The 25,263-nt window shown below is 37.5% G+C and overlaps 3 protein-coding genes across 6 annotated transcripts; all 3 read left to right on the top strand.

The window, feature by feature from the left end:
* The first annotated feature begins 6,692 nt into the window (after window positions 1-6,692).
* On the top strand, window positions 6,693-12,441 carry LOC121755570 (trafficking protein particle complex subunit 11-like). Of its 2 annotated transcripts, none has more exons than XM_042150886.1 (9): window positions 6,693-7,099; window positions 7,173-7,237; window positions 7,669-7,783; window positions 7,974-8,097; window positions 8,421-8,501; window positions 8,790-9,131; window positions 9,223-9,340; window positions 9,842-10,636; window positions 10,794-12,441. In XM_042150886.1, the coding sequence occupies exons 1-9, from the start codon at window positions 6,759-6,761 to the stop codon at window positions 12,221-12,223; spliced, it is 3,411 nt and encodes a 1,136-aa protein (XP_042006820.1). In that variant the 5' UTR covers window positions 6,693-6,758; the 3' UTR covers window positions 12,224-12,441. The 2 variants fall into 2 exon arrangements, with proteins under 2 accessions (XP_042006820.1, XP_042006819.1); XM_042150885.1 differs by having other exon boundaries at window positions 9,223-9,389; window positions 9,804-10,636.
* A 1,246-nt stretch (window positions 12,442-13,687) lies between these two features.
* On the top strand, window positions 13,688-16,044 carry LOC121756317 (transcription antitermination protein NusB-like). Its single transcript, XM_042151824.1, has 7 exons — window positions 13,688-13,971; window positions 14,048-14,124; window positions 14,188-14,322; window positions 14,520-14,574; window positions 14,676-14,763; window positions 15,358-15,456; window positions 15,758-16,044. Exons 1-7 carry the CDS (start codon window positions 13,742-13,744, stop codon window positions 15,881-15,883), a joined length of 810 nt encoding a protein of 269 aa, XP_042007758.1. The 5' UTR covers window positions 13,688-13,741; the 3' UTR covers window positions 15,884-16,044.
* A 5,007-nt stretch (window positions 16,045-21,051) lies between these two features.
* LOC121755094 (TATA-box-binding protein-like) lies at window positions 21,052-25,129 on the top strand. 3 transcript variants are annotated; one of them, XR_006040623.1, is made up of 8 exons: window positions 21,052-21,346; window positions 22,152-22,239; window positions 23,170-23,241; window positions 23,349-23,399; window positions 23,532-23,610; window positions 24,222-24,323; window positions 24,428-24,492; window positions 24,916-25,129. XR_006040623.1 is itself a non-coding variant. In XM_042150388.1 (6 exons), exons 1-6 carry the CDS (start codon window positions 21,267-21,269, stop codon window positions 24,437-24,439), a joined length of 405 nt encoding a protein of 134 aa, XP_042006322.1. In that variant the 5' UTR covers window positions 21,052-21,266; the 3' UTR covers window positions 24,440-24,729. The 3 variants fall into 3 exon arrangements, 1 of the variants encoding a protein (XP_042006322.1); XR_006040622.1 differs by lacking the exon at window positions 23,532-23,610; XM_042150388.1 differs by lacking the exons at window positions 23,532-23,610; window positions 24,916-25,129 and having other exon boundaries at window positions 24,428-24,729.
* Window positions 25,130-25,263: the final 134 nt, after the last annotated feature.

Genomic DNA, 25,263 nt, shown 5'->3' with positions numbered 1-25,263 from the left:
AAACGCTCAATTTCTAAATCAACTGTGAAGACTCTCTATATGTGAGTTATAAGCCAAAAGTAGAACACTTTCTACTATTTTTACAAAAGAAAAAATTTACGAGAGGCTCACTTTTAATATTGAGATGAAAATTGCACAAGTAGTAAGGACTAAAGGCACTAGGACTTAGCCTTTTGAGCCGTTTTCTTCCTTCGTTTCCACAACCCCGCCTCATTAATCAAGGCACCCCTTAGTTAACCACTTTGAGCCTAAACACCCTTACCCATTCTTTGAAGCCTTAAGACCAAATACAAGTTTCATATCATATGAGAAAAGAGGGTCGAAGAGATGAAGTTTGTCAAGGGAAACAAAAGGGGATAACAATAGAATGATCGAAATAAAGGGTAGCTGGGTTGATCAAGTTAGACAATCGGGTTGATCATATAAAAAATGGTGAAAAGGTTTGAGAAAAAGAAAAGGCAGGAAATAGTTGTAACCTGACCCAGAAAATCAAAAGTAAACAAATAAGCCGAAAGTTATAAGGCTAAAGGTTGAAATTTGATCGAGAAGGAGCATCAAGAAGAGGAAGAAATAAATATCCCAATTCTGATCCAGCGAGTTTAGTCAAATCTTTGGCTTTTCAACTCATGTGATTTTTCTTTAAAATTTTATATTTGAACTTAGAACCCCTAGGACCCTACCCTAATACGTTACTACCCTTGAGCCCCGTTACAACTCAAAACAAAGACCTTAAGGAACTATCTTGTGCAGTCCGATTCAAGGTATTAAATTTATGGCAACACCGAGTGAACAGTCCTAACATCTCTGTGAGAAATGAGTGACTGAGTGAATCCAACCGTGGTTTTTAAATTGAGCAATCTTGACAAGCTGACACCTTGATCAAGCAAGGCGAAAGAGAAGGAACACAAGCTACTGACAAATGGATTGACCTCGACCTCGGGTATGATTGTTGAAAATTATTCGGTCTAATGCATATATATATATGAATACGTGTTTTTATCTTGAGGTCTTGTTTTTTTTTTCTTTTACTTGTGAAATAAGTAAACCATGCCTGAAATTTGCCTTATCTTTTTCTTTCCTTTTTCTTTATACTTGGGGACAAGTATGTTTTAAGTGTGAGCAGTTTGATAAGGCTCATTTCATGCATTGGTTTAAGGGTAAAATGTATACTACTTGAACGGTTTATCGCGCAAAATAAGTGTTAAAATGTGCAGAAATGCTACTTGACCAAGGCAGCAAGGCCGAACTAATCAAGCAAGTACAAAAGGCGAAAAAGGGCCAAGAATCGGGGGAGTTGATCAAGGGGGAACGATCAAGCAGTTAGGTGGGGACCGCTGGCTGCTAGAAGAAGAACACGTGAGGAAATGAGCTGGATATGGCACACCATTCTGTTATCAAGGACGACGTTCTAGAAGGGGACACGTGCCGGAATATGAGAATGCAAGGACGAAGTTGTTATACGAAGCTGTTACCAAAAAGCATCGTCATTCTAGAAGAACAGCACGTAGCAATCAATGAGTCGCTCACTCTCAGAATGAGCGAATATTCCCTGTCGAGATCGTTATCCAACTGGGAGTCGAATCGAGCTTATAAATAGATGATGTGCCACCACAAGAAGGGGGATCTGACACTTTACTTTCCGTCTAGTTTAGCTTAGCTTAGTTATCTAGCGTAGTTCAGCTCTCTAGCTTAGTTTAGTTCAGTTCTCTAGCTTAGCTTAGATAGCTTAGTTAAAAGGGCGACCGAAGGTAGCGCTGCAGAATACTCATTTCTGATAGCGTTATCTTAAGTTTCCCGCTGAGATTCTTCTCAGTTCTTACCGCATTCTTAGCTTCCGAAGTGTTAGCTTAGTTTAAATTTCATGCTGTACTCAGTTTTTAGTTTAATCAAAGTTATTTCCGTTTATATTCTCGCATTTACTTTTCTGATGTTAACTGCAATTCACTTGACCCAGTAGTTAAAGTTTCATTGATCATGCTAGCTAGTTAAATTCTGCCTAGAGTAAAGACAATAGTTAAAAACTCCCAAGTTAAAGCGTGGCAGCAGCCAACCCCCCTGTTCACTACTCACACACTCGACACACCAACTTCTCTGTGGGATCGACCCCGAACTTGCCGCTTTACTGTTAAAGTTGTGCAAAATTGGGAGTTTATAAATTACTTTGGCAAGGAAAAAAGAGCGAGAGCAAGACTGCAGTGATTAAGTGGCAACGACAATTTGCTAACTGATCCGACCAGTTCGGTTATCATTCCATATAACTTGATCCGCATTCTAATCGCATTTTTGCCTCTTTCCATGTCCCGCCAATCCTCCAGAGGAGGTCAATACGCATTAAAATCTTACTATTTTACTGGTCACTATCATCGACGAATAGTCCAGAGACCACAAGTGTGGCATGGCCGCCTAATGTTGTCTAAGCAAGACCACCAAATTTAGCATTACAGAGTCTCATTCCTACAACACACTCCCATAACAATGCTCATGTGCTGCTAACAAGATCAAGCTATCCCATAAATTCTGTGTGAACTTCTGAATCTCGTAGTTTCTTAGGATTATTATCCCCACAGTGCAGGTGGCGATAATATTGGAAACCGCATTCTAGTTCATACTATTTATATTTGAGAAGTCCTCCTTATGAACTCGCTATTTCTTAGGATTATTGTCCCCACAGAGCAGGTGGCAATAATATTAGAAAAAAAACTTCATAAATTGCAGACCAATTGATGGAGATCATATACAAACTTTGAGTTCGTAATTATAGCTTAGATATTTTGGGTTATGGTTTTTATTTAATTATCCTTAGCCTTGAGGCAGATTAAGGCTTGATTAAATTCTGTTGGTATTTAATATGTTGGATAATTAAATCTTTTATTCATAATTGGCGTCTTCCATTAGGAAAATAATGTTCTAGTATTTAATTATTATTCATGTCTACTATAAGATGTATATCTAAAATAATTAAGTTATTTAATTCTTAATAAGACATGAAAAATTAAATTCAAATTATTTCCATGTTCAAGATTAGGAAGAGAATATTTATTATTTAATGTATCCATACATATCTATCCTAATTAGAATTCTAGATATATAAATATTAGGAAACTATTAAATTATTCTCATCCATATCATGGAAGAATGAAATAAGATTATTTATTTCCATAGATATAGATAATAATAAAATATTCCTAAAATCTAGGTAAATCTTCCAAAAAGATTTTATTTCAATTAAATAATAATATTTCAATGATATCTTTTAATTAAAAAAATTAAATAATCATTAAAATAATTTTTCATCGTTATCTCATCGCACGAGGTTCGCACGAATGATGAACGACGAAAATCTGACGATTTCGTCGCCGGATCATCACGGATTTTCCGTCTCGGCCAGCAACGGGCACGTCGCGCGCCTGCTCTCAGCCAGGTGACGCGTCGGTTGCCTCGTTGGGCGTCGCATCCTCTCGGCCAGGAGCGTGCATGGTGGTGTCGCTCCTCTCGGCCAGTCGCTGTCGTCTGTCTCGGCCGTCTCGGCATGTCGGGTGACGCGGTCGCTCGGCCAGGAGCTCATCACCCGTCTCGGCCTACCGAGACCTGAAGCTCCCACTACTTTGGTCAGCTCTTAGCCTCCGCCTGGATCCTCGTCTCGGAAACCTTCCGCCTAGGGTTCGGGGCGGTGTCTCGCGGTGTCTCAGCGGTTCTCGGACGAGCCGCCACGCCGCACCAGCCACCATCTCGTCGAGCCTTTGGGCGAGAGCCACCTAGGGTTAGCGGTCTCGGTCGGCGGCGTGCATGAGCCCACGCTCGTGCGCGCGTCTCCCCGTGATCATACACCCTTGGCTCCCACTCAATCGACAACCCACTCTTGATCGCGCGTGGTGCGATCGGTATCGGCGCGAGCGCCGACGGATCGCACGTCTCGTACGATCGATAAATTCAAGTTCTTTGATTCGATTGTTCTTAAGTTCTACTATTAAAAAATATTAAAAAAACAACAAGAACATGCTTCGAAATCAAATAACACATGCATACATGAATTTCGCGAAATTTAAATCCAAATAATCAGAGCCAAAGACTGGCTCTGATACCAATTGAAGGGGTTGGCAGCGGAAGCGTGCATGAGTAAAACCGATCACATGAATTTGATCTATTTAGCAAATTATTTAGACAAATTCTATTCGCGTAATTATCCCACGTATCATGCTCATAACTTGAATCATAATCATGCTTTAGAACAAATAAATCCTAAAACATGTATACTACGGAGTTAGCCAGTTTACCTCGTTGATTCACTGAAGAATCGAAGATGGCTTGCGTCTTCTCCATGTGAAGATCTTCAGAACTCGACCTCGGATCTTCTGACTGGTGTCCCGGACTGTAGACTGATATTTGTGTGGGCAAATCTCACCAGTGTACTAGGACTTGAATAACGAAGACAGAACTCTGCTCACGGAAGAAAGCAATTTTCGATCTCTCTCTCTCAAAAGGAGTGGACGAAAATTTTGAAGAGAAAAAATGTTGTTTTCTGTCTCCTTTATTCTCCTATTTATATTAAGTCACATATTGGGCCCAGTCAGGGATCTAAGGAAGAATTTGGACATGACCTCACCCAATTAGCTTTTTACTAATTAAATTGAACCCACAATTTAATACAAGCTTATATTGAAATATTACAAGCAACCACTACAGAAGTAATATTGCACTGCCTTTCCAAATCCGAAATTATAAGTATTCCGGGTTTCCTTTAATTTGTTTAATTTTATTTCCCGCGCTTAAGATAGAAACATCCATTAATTAATCAATGTCTGCTATGGACTTAATTAATTAACATATTTTAATTTCCAAGAGTGGACTTAACACGAAACTCTTATTTATTATTCATAGAGTAATCAAACTCCAACTAGCTAGGTTCCGAATAATAAAACCTTGTTTCGAGATCCTCTTGTGGATGTTATCAAACGAGACTCTCCTCGCGCACGATTCAACATAATAGCAATCCTAGCACCGCCAGATAATGATCGCCACTACCCAATATACCTGGATCGTTGGGTGACGATAAACCCGCACCTTTGGTAAGTCAAAGTAGTAGATACTCAATATCGTATGCTCAATGCCAACGTACATTGATTAAGAAATTAATTATCAAGACCTCGTCTTTCAGTAGATAGCATAAAGACTCGTCTTGCTGTTAGATCCATTCAGTGCTATACCACACCAACGTCATCATATTTCAATAAGGCTTAGAAATAATAGGACTGACATTGCAACCTTTCACGATAGGTAGTCTAGGCCTATGTAGGTTGTGAAATTCTTATTTTTCTTTGTTCAGGACTGACCGCGTACCTTAAATTGAGCGCAGCCCACATCCGGTCTACTAAAATAAAGACTTAGACTTTGTTATGTTCACTTATACATTTAAATATGCAATAAACATCCATTAAATGTAAAACACAACAACATTACGACAAAAATAATCTGTTGCATTCATTGGAAAATAATAATTAGAGTTTTACAGTATTCAATCACTCGAAAGGTGATTTCTAGTATACAAATCCTAACAATCTCCCACTTATACTCAAAACAGCTTTCGAGTATACAAAACAGTAGTGCACACGTCTAAATTTCTCCCACTTATACTGAAAGCGAGTTGAGGTATTGAATGAGTCGAACTCCCATCCCTTCAACGTGGCTCTCGAACGGTTTCACCGCCAATGCCTAAGTGAAAGGATCTGCCAGTTTGTTCTCTGACGCAATCTTGACCACTTGTATGTCTCATCTCTGCACTATATCCCTTATGATATGATACTTCCGCTCTATGTGTTTGCTCGCTTTGTGAGCTCTTGGTTCTTTCGAATTTGCCACAGCACCAGAGTTGTCACAATAAACGGTGATGCTCTTGGGCAGATTCGTAACCACACCTAAATCCATAAGGAAGTTCTTGAACCATACTGCCTCTTTTGCAGCCAAATCCTTGCTCCAAATCCTTCCTGAATTAGCTCATTCCTCTAGATTTTGATCTTTTGTGATTCAGTTTTTCCTCCGACCTACTTCTATGTTTATACTCAGTGCTTACCAGCATGGGCATTAGCAAAATAGAGCACGAATTTCATTAACGATTATTATCTCAACCGATTCAGTTGTGCGGAATTCATGTTGAAGTCGTTGTGATGCTGTTGTACCAATTTTCCCTCTTGCATTATAAAACTAAACAATTGTCTTATTAATTGTACCTTGTCTGTCATTGATGGTTTATGATAAATCTCGTCCAAGATCTTCATTATCTCATTCATCGACGTGTGATACATCACATCATTGGACACCAATAGCGGAATCAAGCTATCACTTTTCTACCTAGTATCTCTCATTCCTCATTTTCTATCTTTTGGGGATTGGTTTGAAAAGCCCACAAAGTTCTTTACGGTATAGATAATCCTCAATATGCATCTTTTGAAATTCAAAATCAGATCCATCAAACTTATCTACAACAATCTTCCCATCGACTATATCATTCTATCTATTACTCTACTTTTTCTCTATTTTAAAAGTAGAGAAATTCTTTATCTATAATGGGAATAAAAGTAGAATCATAATGAAATTTAAATTTTGCTATGTTGAGTCAGGTACTGCCAATGGTATGGCTGACTTCATCTGATTTAATGATTTACCAACAGTAATTTGCTTATTGAAAACCTAATTAGTTGTATCTGCTCTGTTTCAGCTCAAGCTCAAACTCAAACCCAAACCCAAACCCAAACCCAAACCCAATGGAGGAATACCCGGAGGAGCTGCGTACGCCGCCGGTAGCTCTCACCTGTCTCGTCGGCTGCCCGGAGGTCCATCCCCTTATCACGGCGCATCTCCACTCCCAGCAGCCCCCAATCAACTCCATCGCATTGCCCGATTTCTCCAACATCTCCGTCATCCCTCCCAAGAAGCCCCCCACAGACACTCCCTCCGCCCCGGTCGCCGGCATTATCAAGCGCGATTGGCTCTCCAAGCACCGCACTAGGATTCCCGCCGTCGTCGCTGCCATTTTCCCCTCGCGCGATCTCTCCGCCGATCCCGCTCACTGGCTTCAACTCTGCTCCCACCTCGACAACCTCAAGTAAATCGATTCCCCTCGATTTTTCTAATTGCTGCCGAATTCTTCCCTCAAATTGCTGCTGCTTCCTTCGCAGGGCTTCGATTCGCGGGAGGAACATCAAATTGGTGCTGCTGATTCTCACTAATTGGGATAATAAAGGTCACTCGATCAGCTCGATTACTTCTGTGCATTTTTTGATTTTGGATTAATTAATTCCTTTATGTAGAGTTGGTTTCTGCTGCAAGCTTTGGATAACTTGGATAATCTCTTCTGTTTTTAGAATTGATTCACATAACTTGGATAATATCTCCTGAATAATGTTTACTGAACAGCTGAGAATCAATTATTTTTTGCACTAGCTGTTTTGTTTATTGTTTGGTCTCTGATTCTTATTACTTCTTTGCAAAATGGTGCATACAAAAAGTATACTACTTCAGTATTAGATGCTTTGGTCTTTTCATCTTTCTCCTTTTCTTTTGTGTGGAATGTAGAGAAGGGATGCAACTTAATGAATCTGTCTTCTGGTCTTATTTGTATTAGCACTGGAAATATTGACAATTTAACTAATCATCTGTAAAATTCCTTTGCAGATGATACAAGTGAAGAGCGTATACTTTCCTTGAGAAAACGCGCAGAAGTAGATTTGAAAAATCTCATCATATTTGTACCAGATCATGAGGAGGAGCTTCTGAAATCCCTTAACAGGCAAGTCCCTTTTATTGTGTCCCTATGGAAGTCTTTCGTTTGACAAGCATAATCTTTCATAAATTTCTGTTTTATTTGAAACCTTTGGAATGCAAGACATAGGGAATTAGTTGTATGTGCTTGAACCAAGTTGTGGTTTTCTCTGCAAATATCTCAGATTTGTGAAGCATAATTAGCTACATCTTTTCAGGGTGTGGACAGTGTTTGGAGAACTGGCAGACACATATTATAGGGATGAAGGTCGAAGAGTACGATCGCGTCTAGAAAAGAAAAATTACACCACAATAGAGCTATATATTCGGTATTGTTTCAAGGTAAGACCCTTCTGTCATTGAAATGATTTTTTTTTATCTATTTCAAGAGCTATATAGGATACCATGCCGTACAGCAGTTAATGAGATCATCTGAATTTATGATTTCTCATAATATATTTGCTTTTGAAGTGTGAATTTGGGAATATCCGCCATTATTTTCGTTGAATACCTGTTTGTTGTAGTACTTTATTCAACTATCCATGCTTGAGTAATTGTAAGCATATTGAATAGTCTTTATGCTATTTTCCTTGTCTTTTATTTCTATATATCTTGATAAGATGTTATGTTCCTCTTTCTGCAATTTAAGCCTTATCTACTGCTAGGTTGCTATATATGCAGAATTTAGAAGAGACTGGCTCGAAGCTCTCAAGTTCTATGAGGATGCATATCACGGACTGCGAGAGGTATCTCTTCATTCGTGGCTGCAGTGTTAAGTTTGAATTATTCTGCTTACAGATGCTCAGTCGAAATTTAACTTTTACTTTAAATTATTGTTGACTGGGAAGCATATACTGAATTGCTCAAACCACTATAGGTTCATGACTTCATGTCATCTTTTAGACCAGATAAATTGTGTGTGTGATAACCTAAATGTTGTATTCTGTATCTGATTTCTTCATGCAATTTTTCTCCAAAACTTTGTTTTTGTTCTAATTATTTATTGATTGCTATGTTTATTTATTTTTGGTCAGATGGTTGGAACATCAACTAGAATGCCTCCAATCCAACGCCTGGTTGAAATCAAGGCGGTTGCTGAACAACTCCATTTTAAAATGTCAGCATTATTGCTGCATGGTGGAAAAGTTCTTGAAGCAATTATGTGGTTCCGCCAGCACACTGCTAATTATAGGAAACTTGTAGGATCACCAGAAGTTATATTTCTTCATTGGGAATGGTTAAGCAGACAATATATGGTATTTGCTCAACTGTTGGAGACAAGCTCACCCAATGATGCTCTATATGTTCCAAGTACGGCCTCTGTTCCGGAAGAAAAACCAACTGAATGGGAATTTTATCCAGCTTACTACTATCAGGTCACTCCAAATATGTACTTAATTAATGATTAGTTTTCATTCTAGTCAGTTGACGTCTAACTGTCAATTAATTTATATCTCCTTTTCACAGTTGGCAGCAACCTACATGAAGGAAAAGAATACATGTCTGGAATTTGCACTGTCTATGTCCATAGATGTTGGTCCAATTGATGGCAATGCAGAGTCTGTGGTGGCTTCTGCGTATCTTGGTCAGTATTCCAGGTTGCTTGAGCATGAAGATACTTTCATAATGCAACCGTGAGTTGATACTGGCTAAGCAAACTGTTTATCTCTCTATATCCTAGAACATGTCTGAGATTCTTGTATAGTACTCCCTCCATTTCTTAAAAATAAGAACTTTTGAAACGGCATGGGTTTTAATGCAAAATTGGTCAAGTGAGAGTGAGGAAGAAAAAAAATGGGTAAAGCAAGAGAGATGAAGAGAAAATGTAGTGGAATTAGTGTTAGTTGATTGTGGGTCTACATTATTAGTGGTATAACTTGTAAATAATTGATGTATAGGGGTAGGGTAATATGTGGTTTGGAATTTCCTAAAATGGAAAGTTTCTATTTTAAGAGACTGTCCAAGAAAGGAAAAGGTTTCTATTTTTAAGAAACAGAGGGAGTATAATTTGTACTTGAAGTATAATCGCTGAATCATTTTGAATGCAGTCTAACAGATGAGGAATATGCCCGTTATGTACTTGCAGAAGGGAAAAGATTCCAGGATTCCTTTGAAATTATTGCCCTTCTAAAGCAATCATTTGAAGCATACAGCAGTTCAAAAGTTGAAAGAGCAGCTGCCTATTGTGGACTACAGATGGCTAGAGAATACTTTTCTCTAAATGACTTTAGTAATGCCAAGCAAATGTTTGACAGTGTAGCGAACCTTTACCGACGAGAAGGCTGGCTACTGTCATTGTGGGAAGTCTTGGGGTACTTACGAGAGTGCTCAAAGGGTATGAGTTCAGCCAAAGACTTCATAGAATATTCACTTGAAATGGCGTCTCTGCCTGAACCAACCGGTTCTGTAAAGTCGTTCGCTAATGGCTGTGGTCCAGCAGGGCCCGCAACTCTTTCTGAGAGAGAGAAAATACACAAGGAAGCATTTGAGGTTTCCAGAGGGGAGTTAAAACTTAATTCCGATGAACAGAACAGTGCCTTTAAAGTGAATAGTGATAATCCACTTTATCTTGAGATTGATCTTATTAGTCCACTAAGGGCGACTCTCATAGCTCTAGTAGCCTTTCATCAGCCAACTGTTAAGCCAGGTGCTCCATCTCTCATCACTATATCACTTCGATCCCAATTGCCGATAAATGTTGAGATTGATCAGTTGGAGGTGCAATTCAATCAATCAGAGTGTAATTTTATTATATCAAATGGTCAGAAGCCACAGACAGGTTCAATTTCCAATATACAACCAGGTCACAGGGTTGAGACAGCTCCTGATCTGGTACTTGCTACGAACAAATGGCTACGACTGACATATGAGATAAAATCTGGTAAGTTGATAAGACATTCTGTGGGCTCCACAATTTTATCTTTTAAAGTGGTGTAATAATTTTCCTGCTTGATTTTGATGTTTCTGTCCTATGATGCGCCACTTTGAGATTACTACTTCATGCTGCTAAACTAGATTATATTGTGAATTTTATGCAGATCTGAGTGGAAAACTTGAATGCATATATGTAATTGCTAGAATAGGACCAAACTTCACAATCTGCTGCAGAGCTGAAAGTCCTGCCTCGATGAATGATTCCCCACTTTGGAAATTCGAGAACCTACTGGAAACTATTCCCATCAAGGATCCAGGTCTGGCATTTTCTGGACAGAAGGCTATACAAGTTGAAGAACCAGAGCCACAAGTGGATTTGATTTTGGGTTCGTCTGGCCCTGCATTGGTTGGAGAAAGCTTTATTTTGCCCGTGATAGTTGCCTCCAAAGGACATGCAGTGCATTCAGGTGAATTAAAAATTAATCTTGTAGATACAAGTGGAGGTGGTCTTCTTAGTCCAAGGGAAGAAGAACCATTCTCATCTGACAATCTCCATGTTGAGCTTGTTGATATGTCGTGCGATACACCTGGTGATCAGTCTGAAGCTCCTTCCGACAATATACAGAAAATTCAACCATCTTTTGGATTGATTTCTGTGCCATCCCTAGATGTGGGGGGGTCATGGTCGTGCAAACTGAAAATTAAGTGGAATCGTCCTAAGCCTATTATGCTTTATGTCTCATTGGGCTACTCTCCTCAGAGTGATGAACCTAGTTTGCAGAAAGTGCATGTCCATACAAGCTTGCAGATTGAAGGGAAAACTGCTGTAGCAATCAACCATCGGTATATGCTTCCTTTTAGGCAGGATCCTCTTTTGCTAACGAAGCTCAAGGCCGTTTCGGAAACTGATCAAGCACCTTCCCTTGCTTTGAATGAAAAGACAATGCTTATAATCAGTGTCAAGAATTGCTCAGAGGTACCCCTGAAATTGTTATCGATGTCCATTGAGACGGAAGAGAAAAGCAGTGCTTGCACTATACAACCTCAGCAGGAAGAGTTCCGGGAAGCCGTTGTCAATATGCCAGGGGAAGAGTTCAAGAAGGTTTTCACCATCTTTCCCAAAGTGAACTCTAGTAAGCTGAAGATTGGTACTGTGAGTCTGAGATGGGAAAGAGAACAGCCCCATTCTAACACCACTGCATCTCAAGTTACGAAACATAGACTCCCCGATGTGTGTGTGGAACTACCTCTGTTGGTTGTGAGTTCAGAATGTCCACCTCATGCATTTCTTGGAAGCCCTTTTCTATATTCCGTCAAGATTCTCAATCAGACAGAGATGGTTCAAGAGATCAAATGCTCGATATCTGATTCACAGAGCTTCGTCCTGTCCGGGCCCCATAGCGACACGATGCTTGTCCTGCCCAGGTCAGCCCAGGTTCTTGTGTACATGCTTGTTCCGTTGGGATTAGGGTCGCTTCAGCTCCCTAGAGTTTCTGTGACCTCGGTGAGGTATTCTGCTGGTTTACAACCGTCCACTGCGTCATCGCTTGTCTTCGTCTACCCAGCGAAGCCTCGTATAGGTGATGATGCTTGAACCCAGTGGTGGTGCCTGCAACTCCTGTTGTAACACCAACCATGAAATCTCATTCCTCGTCTTCACATCGTGCTGTTTTGCAGTTAAAATATCATTTGATTTGTAAGATTATTGTCGTGTATTCAACTCAGATGGGACTAGAGAAGCTAATATCGCTAAAGGATGATGTATACAGAGACCACAATCATTATAAAGATGATCCTGTGTAATTTATTACAGTACTACTATCATAATTGAGTAGTGGATGAAAAACACACAATTGAATGAAGTTAAAGTACATCAATACGTAGAATATGATGTGTTTTATTATAGGGTAAATGGTAAAAAAACTCATAAAGTTTGGTCAAATTCTAATTTACACCGCAACTTTCAACAATGGCCATTATATCATATTTTAGACAACTTTCTCAATTGTCCCTTTATCAAAAAATTTCATCATGCCACTTTTTGAAATAATAAACCTAAAAATTAATGACATAATTACTAAATGTATTAATGACGTTGTTTAAATAGCTGAACATATGTTTGTATGATATTTTTCGTTTGTCAAAAACATACATAATTTCCCCAAAATCTATGAAACAATTGAGAAAAATGTCAAAGTTATGATATAATAATTGCTATTTTTAAAAGTTGTGGTATATACCAGAATTTAATCAAACTTTATAGTTTTTTTTGCAATTTACCCTTCATTATAAGGTTAAAAGAACAAATCATACTAATTAACGAATTAATTCAATATTATAATTTACAAAATTAATCATCACAATGCACTAAAATACTCAATTATGTACTCCCTCTGTTCCATAGTAATATAGTCATTTTGCCATTTTAGTACGTTCCATAGTAATAGAGTCATTTCCCTTTTTAGTAAAAGTAAACACATTTCTCTACACCTACTTTACTATTTCTTACTTTATTCTCTCTTCATCTCTCTACCTTTTTCATTTTCCACTTTATTATCTCTTTACTTAACTCACCTAACACAATTTTCTTAATCTCCGTACAGAAAAGAAACGTCTCCATTACTATGGAACGGAGGGAGTAATTTACTCAAGACAAAAATTTAAAACGGTAAAAAAAAGTTATTAACAAAAAGTAAAATATAACGTGATTTATCATAAAAATTCAAATAGTCAATGAAGATTAATAAAAAGTATAAACAAGTAACGAAACAGGAATAAAAATAGGGCCCAAAATAACCACACAGTTGTGACTTGTATTATCAAATTCTCTCAATTTTGTAGTACATATTGACTAAAGGATAGTATTATAAAATAAAAATAAAAATAAAAGTAAGATTTATATAAAGTGAGTTATGCGACATTCAAACATGTAAAAGAAAATTTATAGTAGATGAGATTTTGCCGACGGAAGTTAACTCTATGAGTATGAATACAGTAAACAAGTTGTACAGCATTGATTGAGTATTTGAATGTTGATTGATACACAAAATCATGGATATTTATAAAAAAAATACACACCTTATCTAAATTGATTGTTGAAGCAGATATCGTGATGGAGGCAGGGTATATTCTGAGCTCCTCCTTCAACCCTCCTAAAACCCTCTTCTCTTCCATTTCCAAATTCCCATCTCCTCACGGCCCTCGCAACCTGCTGCTCCTTCCCCGCGCCGCCACTATCCCTCTCACAATTCACAATCCAATTGCCACCTCCGCTTCCAACTATCCCAGAATCGACAAAAGTGGCAAATTCTGCAGCCCCAGAGCCGCCCGCGAGCTCGCTCTGTAACAATTCCTCACAATCTCTCACTCAATATGCATCTATGCGCTCTTTGTTGCCCTCAATTTCAATTTCTTACAGGATGACTCTCTACGCCGCTTGCTTGCAGGGCTCCGACCCCCTCCGCCTCTTGGAGAAACGCCTCAATGCCAGAAAAGGTTTTTCTTCTCCTAATTCTCTTTTTGTATTGTAAACTTGTAATCTGACTTTTTCCGTTTCAGAAATTGGGTATGAATTTGATAGGGCTTGTTTAATGGTGTATGATCACATGACATTTGGAGGGCCGCCCATTGCCACTCAAACTGTTGAAGAAGCCGATCAGCTTTTGGAAATTTATCAAAAGGAGTCTCACATTGGTAATTACATGTAGAGGCAGGGGAAGTTGATTTTTCATATCTTCTGTTTTGAACATGGAAATATTTGCATCTAGATTGTTAGATTACCATATGTTTTCATTGTCCCACCTTACTAGTTCCTGCCAAGCCAGTCTTCATCTGTGATAATGAATAATAGGTTCTGACCAAATTTTAACTGTCTGACCTCCTTCTCGCAGAAGCCGAAGTTCTTTCTGCACCTCCAAACTTAGTCTACAGCAAATTAATTTTACTGTAAGCAACGCTATCATAGGCTAAGCTTTCATTGTTCAAGTCCTGTCACATAATTAGAACAATATCCCGAGACTTGGTATAACACTCTCTTTGAATTGCAGTTTTACTCGGAAACTTTTGACAGCAGTTTCTGACAATTGGGACAGTAGTGTGCTTGCGATTGATAAAGTTGCACCCGATAGCTGGAAGGTGTGATTGGCTATTGTATGCTATATGAATTCCTTCGTACCTTTTACCATTTATTTGCTGTATCGAAAATATTGGCCAGCACCAACTCTATTTTGTCTGGATGAATGACACTTTTGTGTATGTGTATTTCATTTGGGTGGTGCAGGGTCTCCCTGTGCATTCCTCTTGGATATAAGGAATGTTGCAACTATCATCTTAGCCTTGAACGTTTTTTGATTATGTAAAAGGTTAAAATAAGTTACTAGACCATCAAAGGCAAAATGCCTGAGATTACAGTGGCGGTAGAACGTATGTGCCCGATTAGTTGTTAGTCTGTTTTCAGAATGGAGGAAACTAATATACACTGGACTGATCTGTCCTTAGTAAATCATGATTAAGGAGTTGTCTGTTACAATGCATCCATATCATTTACCAAGATTAGTGTAAGGGTAATAACTCTTAGAAATACACTAATTGCTCTTACTATTTAGTTTATCAGTACTTGTCAGTTGTTAACTGTTTCAATTCTGGTTATTTCAGTCTTCATTGTTTTATCTATGCTATTCTTTTAGATCATAACAAACTTGTAATATGTTTAGTGATGCCTTTATACAGAATGAACCAGCAACTCGAATCCTTGAGTTTTCTGTACTGCACTTAGCAATGTCAGAGATATCAGTTCTTGGGACAAGGCACCAAATAGTCATAAATGAGGTTGGTTATTCATTTCATATCTCGCGAGCTTCTCAGGAAACAACCAAATCTACATGGAGTACTTTTTTCAAGGCAAAAAGTTGTTAGAGGCTTGTTTTCTCTACACAGAAAACTTTTGAGATTTTGCAAGGTCCATTATAATTTATGTTTGGAAAGTTTGAGTGAACAGTTTTTCCTAAGCTTATTATATTCAAGTGACATCTTCTTGGAGGCACTGAATCCATCAGACACTAGAGATGTTTTATCTTGATTAACTTGAAACGAAGTGTTAACCTGCAATATATATGTGGCTTTTTTACAGGCTGTTGACCTTGCAAAGAGGTTCTGTGACGGGGCAGCCCCTCGTGTAATAAACGGATGTCTTAGGACATTTTTGAAGGAGTTGAAGGAAAATGGCCAGGATCAGCCTCAAAATGTTTCAGTGTAAGAGAATGTATGAATAGTTGAGGTTGTAGGTTGGATATTGTATGCGAGTGAAAACAATTTTGAGCTTCATTCTAGCAATGTATAGTAGTCCCACTCAAGGCATATCATTTGGACTATGTTGGTTCTGTTGAATATGCAATATCAAATTAAGTTTCATCGGCAGATTGGCTTAAGTTTCATCCACAAAGCTATCAGCACCATGAACACTAACTTAATGTGCCATCGTGAACATGAGCGTTAAGAGGGTGATTGACTAAGCTTCTTAAACAACTTATAAGTTGTTTAATACTCCTTCGGTCCTATAAGATTATGCACTCTTTCTTTTTAGTTTGTCCCACAAAAGTATGCACTGATTTTGAAAACTATTTTTTTCTTTATTGAGGTAGGATCCATTCTCTACTAACAATACTTTAATTACTTTTTTTTAATCTATTTCTTACTTTTCCAATTGTGCATTAAAACTCGTATCCAACTAAAAGTTTATGCTTTTGTGGGACGGAGGGAGTTAGTACCTACTTTATTTTTTCCATAAAAATAGAGATTTTGGGAATGATATGTGTTAATTTGAAACTAGTTAAGTAGGATAAATGTAGAAAGAAAAAGTGGTTGGTGTATTGTTACGGGAGAAATGGGTCGGACACCTTATTAGAATGAAAAACTACCAAAAATGAAAAGGAACTAATTTTGGAGGGTGAACCAAAATAGCAAAGTGAAAGATTTTTTGGGGACATGGTGAGTAATCCATAAGTTCTTCAGTGTTTGGCAAAATAATTTTTTAAACAATTTATAAGTTATAATAAGAGATATTGGTTTTAAAAATCATAGACCCTGATTTTGATATTTCCTACCAATTTTGAAAGTAGTTTGAAAAATCACAAACTTTGAAAGTGTATTATTTCCCCAACCCAATCTACATAAAAAATTTTGACAGATTTTAATCTTATGGGGTCAGTAATGAAATCAATGCGGCTTAGTCTAAATTATACATGAAATGATGTTGTTTTGACGCAATAATTCTTGATTTCAACGTTGAATAATATGTGCCTAATAGGATAAAATATACCATGTGGATCTGTCGAGTTTAAAGAATGACCTGTTGTGGGAAATAGACACCAATCTTAAAATTTATGATTTTTAAAACTAATACACCTTAAAATAATAAATTACAATAAGTTCCTCCATCAAAATTCATAATTATAAAATATAATTTTATCACAACCTTCTTCTTTCATAATTACTACCTTCGTTCCTGGTTAATATAGGCGCTTCTTTCCGACACAGAAATTAAGAACAGTGTGTTAAGTGGATGATGAATAAAGTAAGAGAGAGTAAGGTAAGAAATGAAGTAACTTTTTGTTAAAAATAAAATTGAAACTTTCAAAAATAAAAAAAATGTCTCAATTAACATGGAATAGAGGGAGTAGTAATTTAAAACATACTGTACACAAAAATAACGTAGTGAATCAATAAGCTAAACAACTTCCGTTTATGATTTTAGACTCATTATATATATATCTAACAAACTATACAGTACACTACAAAAATTGCCCGAGCAATGATAGATTTATCTAAGTTACTTTGATTATGTTGTCATTAGACTTTTGTGGCAGATCCACTCTAGCTATCTCGATGAAATAAAGAATGGTTCATATCATCTGACATCAGCATCATACATGGTCCCGTTAGAAATTTTCCTGGAAAAAATGAGGAGATTATCGATTTTTTAAGAAAACTTTCTTCGAGTATGATTTGGTGTTCAGTTAGATATCCATTACCTTGAGTTGATTTAATAAACTTCTTTTTTTTTATATCAACAGAGTTGAAAAGGTCGCTATTATTACACAAACATTCTCATAAATTTCCAGTATCTCTCAATGAAGAGTTCCCCCACGCCCACTTTCCATTTTCATGCTGCAAGAAAGGTTATTCCCAAAGAAAAATGCAGTTGTGGGTGAATAATTGTAGTAGTTTCATAGGCATTGCAGATTATGATGAGCGCTCAATGGGAATGAATAAATGCTTTGATCAATGCTGTAATGAGGAAGAAGATAAAGATAAAGATAAATATCAAAACAATAACTCTTTATTATTGTGCTTGGCTTTTGAAATATCGATATCATATTCTACCTTTCTAGAACTCGCACTCCCTTTTCGCTAAAATATGACATCCGACAATGGCGTCTTGGAAGATAGTGAGACAGTGAAGAGATACCAGATCTTTTTCAGCTCAATGTTCACCGGTGGCGGATACATGAATTTCGGTTTGGGGTACGATAAACAATTATAATGATTTGAAGCTTTAAAATACCATTTTTTTCTTCTTTTTAATTTGTTCTCTCAATCAAAAATTTTATCTCTATTTTTAATGAAGATTATACATTTATTATTTTCAATTTAGTATTACTATTTAAATACTTTTATACATTATAGATAAATTGTTTTAGTATTTTTAGAGTGTGTTGTCTTTAACAATGAATCATCTTTTTTTTACTAATAAATCATTCTTTTTGACTTATTTGAGCAATGTTTCAATTATTTAAAAATAGAAAATAAAAAATAAATACAATAGAAGAATTTAAAACAAAAAAGATAAAACTAAAATTCATTAAAAAATAATTAAAATACATAATGCTTTATAGGAATTGTTATAAATATAAAATGCATAAAATATATAAGATGAATTTAAAATAGCTACAAAGTAAGACGCATAAGAAGAGAGGGTAATGAAATCCAATAAAAAAAGGTCTAAAATAATTTAGCAGAGAATTAATTAATTTGAAAAGACATAGAGGAAAATTTTTGAATAAAATGAAGAAACTAAAATAAACAGAAAATGGACGAAAATCAGACCTCATGGTCATCCGCAACGCTGTCACTTATCCGTCCCTTAATTTACTATTCATGGGCCCCACTGTACTTTTTTACTCCATCTCTTGACTAAGGGACGAAACCTGCAACCCTCCATCCCTTAACCGTCCCTTAAATTACTATTCATTCCATTTCATTTTTTATTTTTATTTCCAACCAAATTCAGTTAAAAAAACACACTTCATTAAAAATAAAATAAAATTACAACATAAAATAAAAATACAACTTAAAATTCAAAAAAATAAAAAAAACACATAATTAAATCCTAAAAAATAAAAATGACATAATTTAAAATACAATTTTGTAGAAAATAAAAAAACTACTCCGCCGGCGAATCATCCCCCAAAGGCTGTGAAGCCATGAGGAGGTGGAATGCCAAGTTGTGCTGCCATAAACGTAGTTCCGTTAAGATAGGCTTGGTATTGTGGAGGCGTCATGCGGGAAGTGTCTGCCATTGTGGTGGTCATGTACATGGACATAAGGGAGTTCGAGGGTCCCCCCAAGCCCGAGCCCGCATGGTTTGATTCGGCTCGGCCTCCTCCCTCTAGCCGCCTTCGCCGCATTTCTCCCTTGCGACCGACGGCGCCCACGGGAGGACACCCCGACATCGTCTGCCGTGCCCTCAACCTCCTGCGAGGCAAACTCGCCTGCGGCGCTGCCCGAACCGCCCTCACTAGACGAGTATTGGCCACCCGCCGTATGCTTTGTGCGCTTCGAGGTCGAGCCCGAGCTGGACCTCACACCGCCGACCCACCTTTCCTCGTCTTTGACGACCTCCCAAACATCGACATATTTGAATTGTTTGCCAGTGTCGTCGAAGTAGACTCGCAAAACCGACCTCAGAATGTCGGCTCCCGTGGCTCCGCTTTGGTAATGAGCCGCTTCATTCTTGTAGATGGCGCATAATTTTTTGACCTCTCTGTCGACTCGGTCAAAGTGAGCGCGGAGCATCTTATATGTGCGGCGGACAGATAACTCCGCCTTACCAAACGGACAAATTCCAGCAGCCGTTGACTCACCAGCCATCGCAGCCGGTCCAACCACAGTGTTAAACCTTCTGGGACCCGCCTACTTGCTGGAGACACCGGGACAACGCACTTTCCTCGAGTCCTCGGCATATGATCAGCTACCCTATCATTCAAACGCACCGCCGCAAAATCCCAACGTTGGATATCACCCGGGGCAGCTTGAATATCAGCCCAGGTACCAGCCCTTGCAACCGTGGCTGCATCTAGATCACTCGTTGCAGCAGCCTAGTCTAGCACAGTCGGACGCTGCCTTCGGACTGCCGTCGTACGCTGCATTGGATACCTACGCCGCCCCATCTTCTTATGTGCTGCTCAAGAATTCATCTTGGGATGTTTTGGAGTGTGCCCAAAAGAGAGTTTGATTGTTGATTGTGATCGAGTTGGGAAGGATTTGATGATTCTACTGAGAAGTTTGTACATTCTTTTACTCGTTTTTGTGGCTTTGAAAATGTTGATATGGATGGGAATTTGGAATCAAGAGAAGATGATGGTGCGAAAGAAAGGAAAATTGTTGAAGAAGATGCAGTTCTACCTCAACATTTGGAGTGTTTCTTGGATAACGATGGTCATACTGTAGTTCCAATTGAATTGGTCGATTCATTGGCGGGTAAACATCTTGACGAGGGGAATGATAGGATTGACGATAATGGTGAAAACCAGGACCGAGACCAAGTTGATGAGAGAGAGTCGTTAGTTCTTGATGTTCATATCATTGAGGAACCTATGTATACAATGCTTGATGTCATGGAAATGGTAGAAGATGAAAACTCTCTTATGTTTCATTTGAATGGTTCTCATTTTGAGACCATGTTGTCACTGTCACGGTGGCTTTTTATGAAGCCAAATGAAGTGTATAATTGGACAGGTCAGTCTTGTATATTTGATCCAGGAGGGAATATCTACCAAAGTTTTGATCGTGATTGGAAGAAGTCTGAAGCATCTATTGGAACGAGAGTAATAATTCAGATACTTTGTCACACGATAGTCGGTTATTGGTGTACAAAACAACGATCTTATGTCTTTGATCCAGGAGGGGGTGCCTTGCAAAGCCTCCATTATCGTCACTCGTCATTGCTTCTTGATTTCCACCTTGAGGAAAAGGTGGATTTTAAACGTGGGGAGTTGATACGAGTATATCACTAGAAATATCCCCATATATCTATTATTTGGTTTAGTATTGATTTAGCATATCTTTCCATATATTCTTAGTATCTTTATTTTCTTGTTCATTAAGTTAGGGCTAGTCTTATAAGTAGGAGTCAGTGTATCCTCCTCATTCGATGAAGAAATATCAAAACTCTATTTTATCTTTTATGCTTTTCCTTTTCATGCATTGCAATTTATTGGTTTGATCGACGGGCAAAGCTCCCGCGACTACCATTTATCTCTCCGCCGATCGCCTTTGCGACGCCGGAAACTTGTTAAGAGAAATCATCTCTTAACAGTATTGTGGATCCTGTGGAAATTTTGGATTGAGCAAGTGATTTGATGGAAGACCATCAAGTTCTGGAAGGGAGCCAACAGGTTGATCTCTCCAGCCATCCGTCCGGAATTGTTCCAACTCTCCAGTGAGATTTACTCTCTCTAAAAGAGTCTTATTCTCCACGGTCCAAGTGTTCAGAGATTATATTGATCATTGGTTTTAATTAAAAACTCTGGATGTTCAGAATATAAATTTCTCATATTGTTACCATCTTAGTTGGTAAGACGTTCCCTCCAACCAATCGGTCAGGGCTTCAAGTCACATGGGGTGGATGTGGAACTATTATTGATCCTCTTTGAGTGAAAAAAAGAACAAAATTAGCTAAGGAGGCTTCTTATAATTTGGGTGCAGATGTCATCCAACAAACCTGATTTCAGTTTATACTAAGTAACTGCACCAAAATTCAGATAAGTAGATAACCTCTGTCTAAAAGTATACAGAAGAGTTTTAGTAGATTACATGGTAAAAAGGAAACGGGCTCAGTTCGTCATTCTATGTGTAAAGCCTCAAAGACAGAGGGAGGTAGATGGAGATTCTAGAGAGTGTTCAATGAAAAAGATAGCTATAAATAGGTAGTATTTGAGTAAGTACTGTTATAATGCATTAGTACGCCATAAGTTATCGAGGTAGCGTGGAATTGGTACCCTTTCTCACGAATTACATCTGACATGTAAACTGCCTGAATTTAATCTATCTAAGTGAAACTTTGATACCTTGGAATCTATGATGTAAATTAGACACATGAAAAATGTGTTCAGTTTTGCTTTTTAAGCCGCTGTGTTTTAGATGGCTGTCTAGGGACATCTTAAACCAGTGTTGTCTATGTTACAAGTTTTAAGTATATTCGCATATCTTCGAATGATTTAAATTCCTGATCCGTTCCTTAACAGGAATATTGTCTCTACTGTCAATTTGGACTGCAAATTAGATCTTAAAGCTATAGCATTGCAGGCTCGTAATGCAGAATACAATCCCAAGGTATGCTATGTCCTGTAACATCTACTATTCTTGTTCTTGTTATATTCAACACTTAAATTAACCTTTCAAACACTAGCTGTCCTGGTTATAATGGAATTGTTTTGATGCAGCTTCATATTTAAGCTTGATGGTTTAACTTGTTAATTGTTATCGGAACCTAGTACTGCAACTGGGCCTTCTTTTAACAGAACTCTTGTAGAATATGTGGACATCTTTTTCACACAATCTTTTTGCCAGTATAATCAACCATTTTTTTTATTTTTATAATTTTTTATCTTATTTTTTCTGTTCTATACTCCCTTCATGTGCCATGCAGATCCTGAAACTAGGAATGTCTCTTTTCTTCTCCACAGATTGTTTGCAAGTTTGGTTGTGTACTTGTGTGATCTAGTGCTAAACTGTTCCAGCTACTTCTAATACAAATTACAAATCACAAATTTCAGATATAATTATCAATTTCTTCAAATTGAATAATATTTGCTTTTGATGGTATGATTCTGTTTTTCAATCCCTTGTTCTAATAACCAAAGCTTTTCTGACTTGCTGCTAGGTCTTCACTCTTCACCAAAATTCTTTTGCTGTCAATAAGGTTCTATCTTGTGGATAGGAAGCAGATCAACATTTATGAAGATTTGTCTTTGAAGGGAATGTATGTGTCTTGAAATTAGCTTTGTAGTTGTTAACTGTCATCTATGCTTAATTTTCTTATTGTACTTCTGTATACTGGTGATCTGTCGTGTTTTCTATCAATTTAACTAAATTATTTTCAAATCCTTAACTTCGGATGTAGCTTTAGCTGTATTTCTAGTGGAGCTAGCAAAAATGGGAACTTGGAGAAAGTCAATTTTGTATTGCTTTTTTCTTATATATGTTCTTCGGGGGATTGTTTTAATATGTATCTAGTTCATACTAACTTTCGGATGCTTCCAGCGTTTTGCTGCTGTGATTATGAGGATTCGAGAACAAAAAACTACAGCACTAATATTTGCATCTGGAAAGATGGTAAGTAGTGATTTAGTTCTTGAAAATTCTGTGTAACTTGTTCAAAATTGTGCCTGGCACTATTTTGGTGTTCCTTTTTATGCTAACTTTTTTCTTCATGTCTTCAGGTGTGTACAGGAGCGAAGAGCGAAGCACAATCCAAATTGGCTGCCCGTAAGGTATAGAATGTCATATGAATTTGATATCCAAAGTCTAAATCAGGAGTTTCTTGAAAACTTCATCATGGGGCCTTTTGATCAAAAGCTTAAGGAACCTGTCAATCTAAGACTTTTGGTTTGGTCTACTCATAGGATTTCAAAATTCAGAACATAGTTGGATCATGTGCTGTAAAATTTCCCATTCGACTTGAAGGGCTGGCCCTTGCTCAGTGTGAGTGATTCATTTGCCTGTGTTTTATCTTGCTTTAAGATGTTCTAATTTAGTCCAATGATACTGGGTCTGCTCATATAGTACTATTTTTCTTATATCTGCAAAGTTAGGTGATAGCTTGAATCATACCAAATTAAATCTAGGGACCTCATTTGCTTGTACTGGAGTAAATTCTGCTTTTTACTACCATAACGTTTAAATTATGCAGAATACTTTAATGCTGATAAACTTTATGTTGACCTACAAGTAACAAGTACCTCAATTATCTGCTGGTAGTCAATTCTATCACAAGAATTTCATGTGTTGTCTCTTCAAGGTTTTATCCTTGTTGGTTGTATAGTTGAATTTCAAATCTTAAAAACTGTATCTTGATTTTCTGTATTCAGTTTTATTTTGTATACATTCTTTGCAATAGAAAGATCTAGCTATTTTTTGCCAAACTATTGAACTGTTTTTCTTGAGGGATAACTTTGATATTGGGAAAAGATGCTTTATTAACTAGAATCTGAAAATTTCCTCTTGATTTTTTAAATATGTATTTGTTTTAGTTGGTAGACACTAAATTTTTGAGGTTACCTTCATGTTGTTTATTGTATCTTTTGTTGGTTTAGTATGAGCCGGAGGTGTTCCCTGGGTTAATCTATCGAATGAAACAACCTAAGATTGTGCTGCTCATTTTTGTCTCTGAGAAGATTGTCCTTACTGGAGCTAAGGTAGTTATTTGTAACTTACCGTTTTTCTAGGTCATCAGCGATTAATCATTTTGTACTCTGCTAATCATGATGATGTGATACTGCTTTTGTCATAACCTTTCCAGGTTAGAGATTGAGACTTATACTGCCTTTGAGAATATATACCCTGTTCTCACAGGATTCCGGAAAGGTATGGCGACGTGGTGTTGTGTGCATCAGTTTTTATTACTATAGCAGTAATTTTGTTTATTTGCATTCATTATCTTGATGAATGGATTTACATGTGCCTTAGAAGCCTCTCTCCTGTTCACATGTAATTGGCTTTAGTTCCCTTGTCATGGAAGTTGATCTGGCATTGGTAACATAAGATTCATAATGATATTATTATGTTAAAAGCAAGTTGAGAAAAGAATTTATAGTGATATTATTATCCCCTAGTTTTGAATCTTTTGATATGCAAGTTGAGAAAAGAATTTATGATGTTGGATTTTCCCATTCACTGAGCAGTTGTATATTGCCATTTCTTTTAACATACGAACCAAATGAGCGATGGTTTCCGAGTGCGGTTAGCTTTGTCAACACTCACTTGGTAGGTGTATTAACTTGTATGCAGATTATTCAAGATGTTGGATGATGAGATCAAGTAGCTGGGATTCAATTGTAAATATGCTTAGGGGATTAGACTGGCTGGTTGGGTAATACTGTTCCAGGTAGAATGAAGGCAATCTGCCTTTTTTGTTGAACTGTCAGTGCATCACATTCAATGTGTACTCATTTTTGAACCACTGTTTCATCTCTTCTTTACATTCAAGAGGTTTCTACATTAATATAACTAAGTGCATCTTTTTTGTTTGTGTTCTCATGCAATGTTAACTAATCAGATGATATTGAATAAATATAAATCCAAAAAAGTAGATTCTACATTATGATGGTCTCTTACACTGAAACAACAAAGGAATGC

This window comes from Salvia splendens, chromosome 11 (genome assembly GCF_004379255.2).
Source record: "Salvia splendens isolate huo1 chromosome 11, SspV2, whole genome shotgun sequence".
Taxonomy (NCBI): Eukaryota; Viridiplantae; Streptophyta; class Magnoliopsida; order Lamiales; family Lamiaceae; genus Salvia; species Salvia splendens.
The sequence above is the reverse complement of the archived record's forward strand: the minus strand, read 5'-3'. Positions and strand labels throughout refer to the sequence as shown.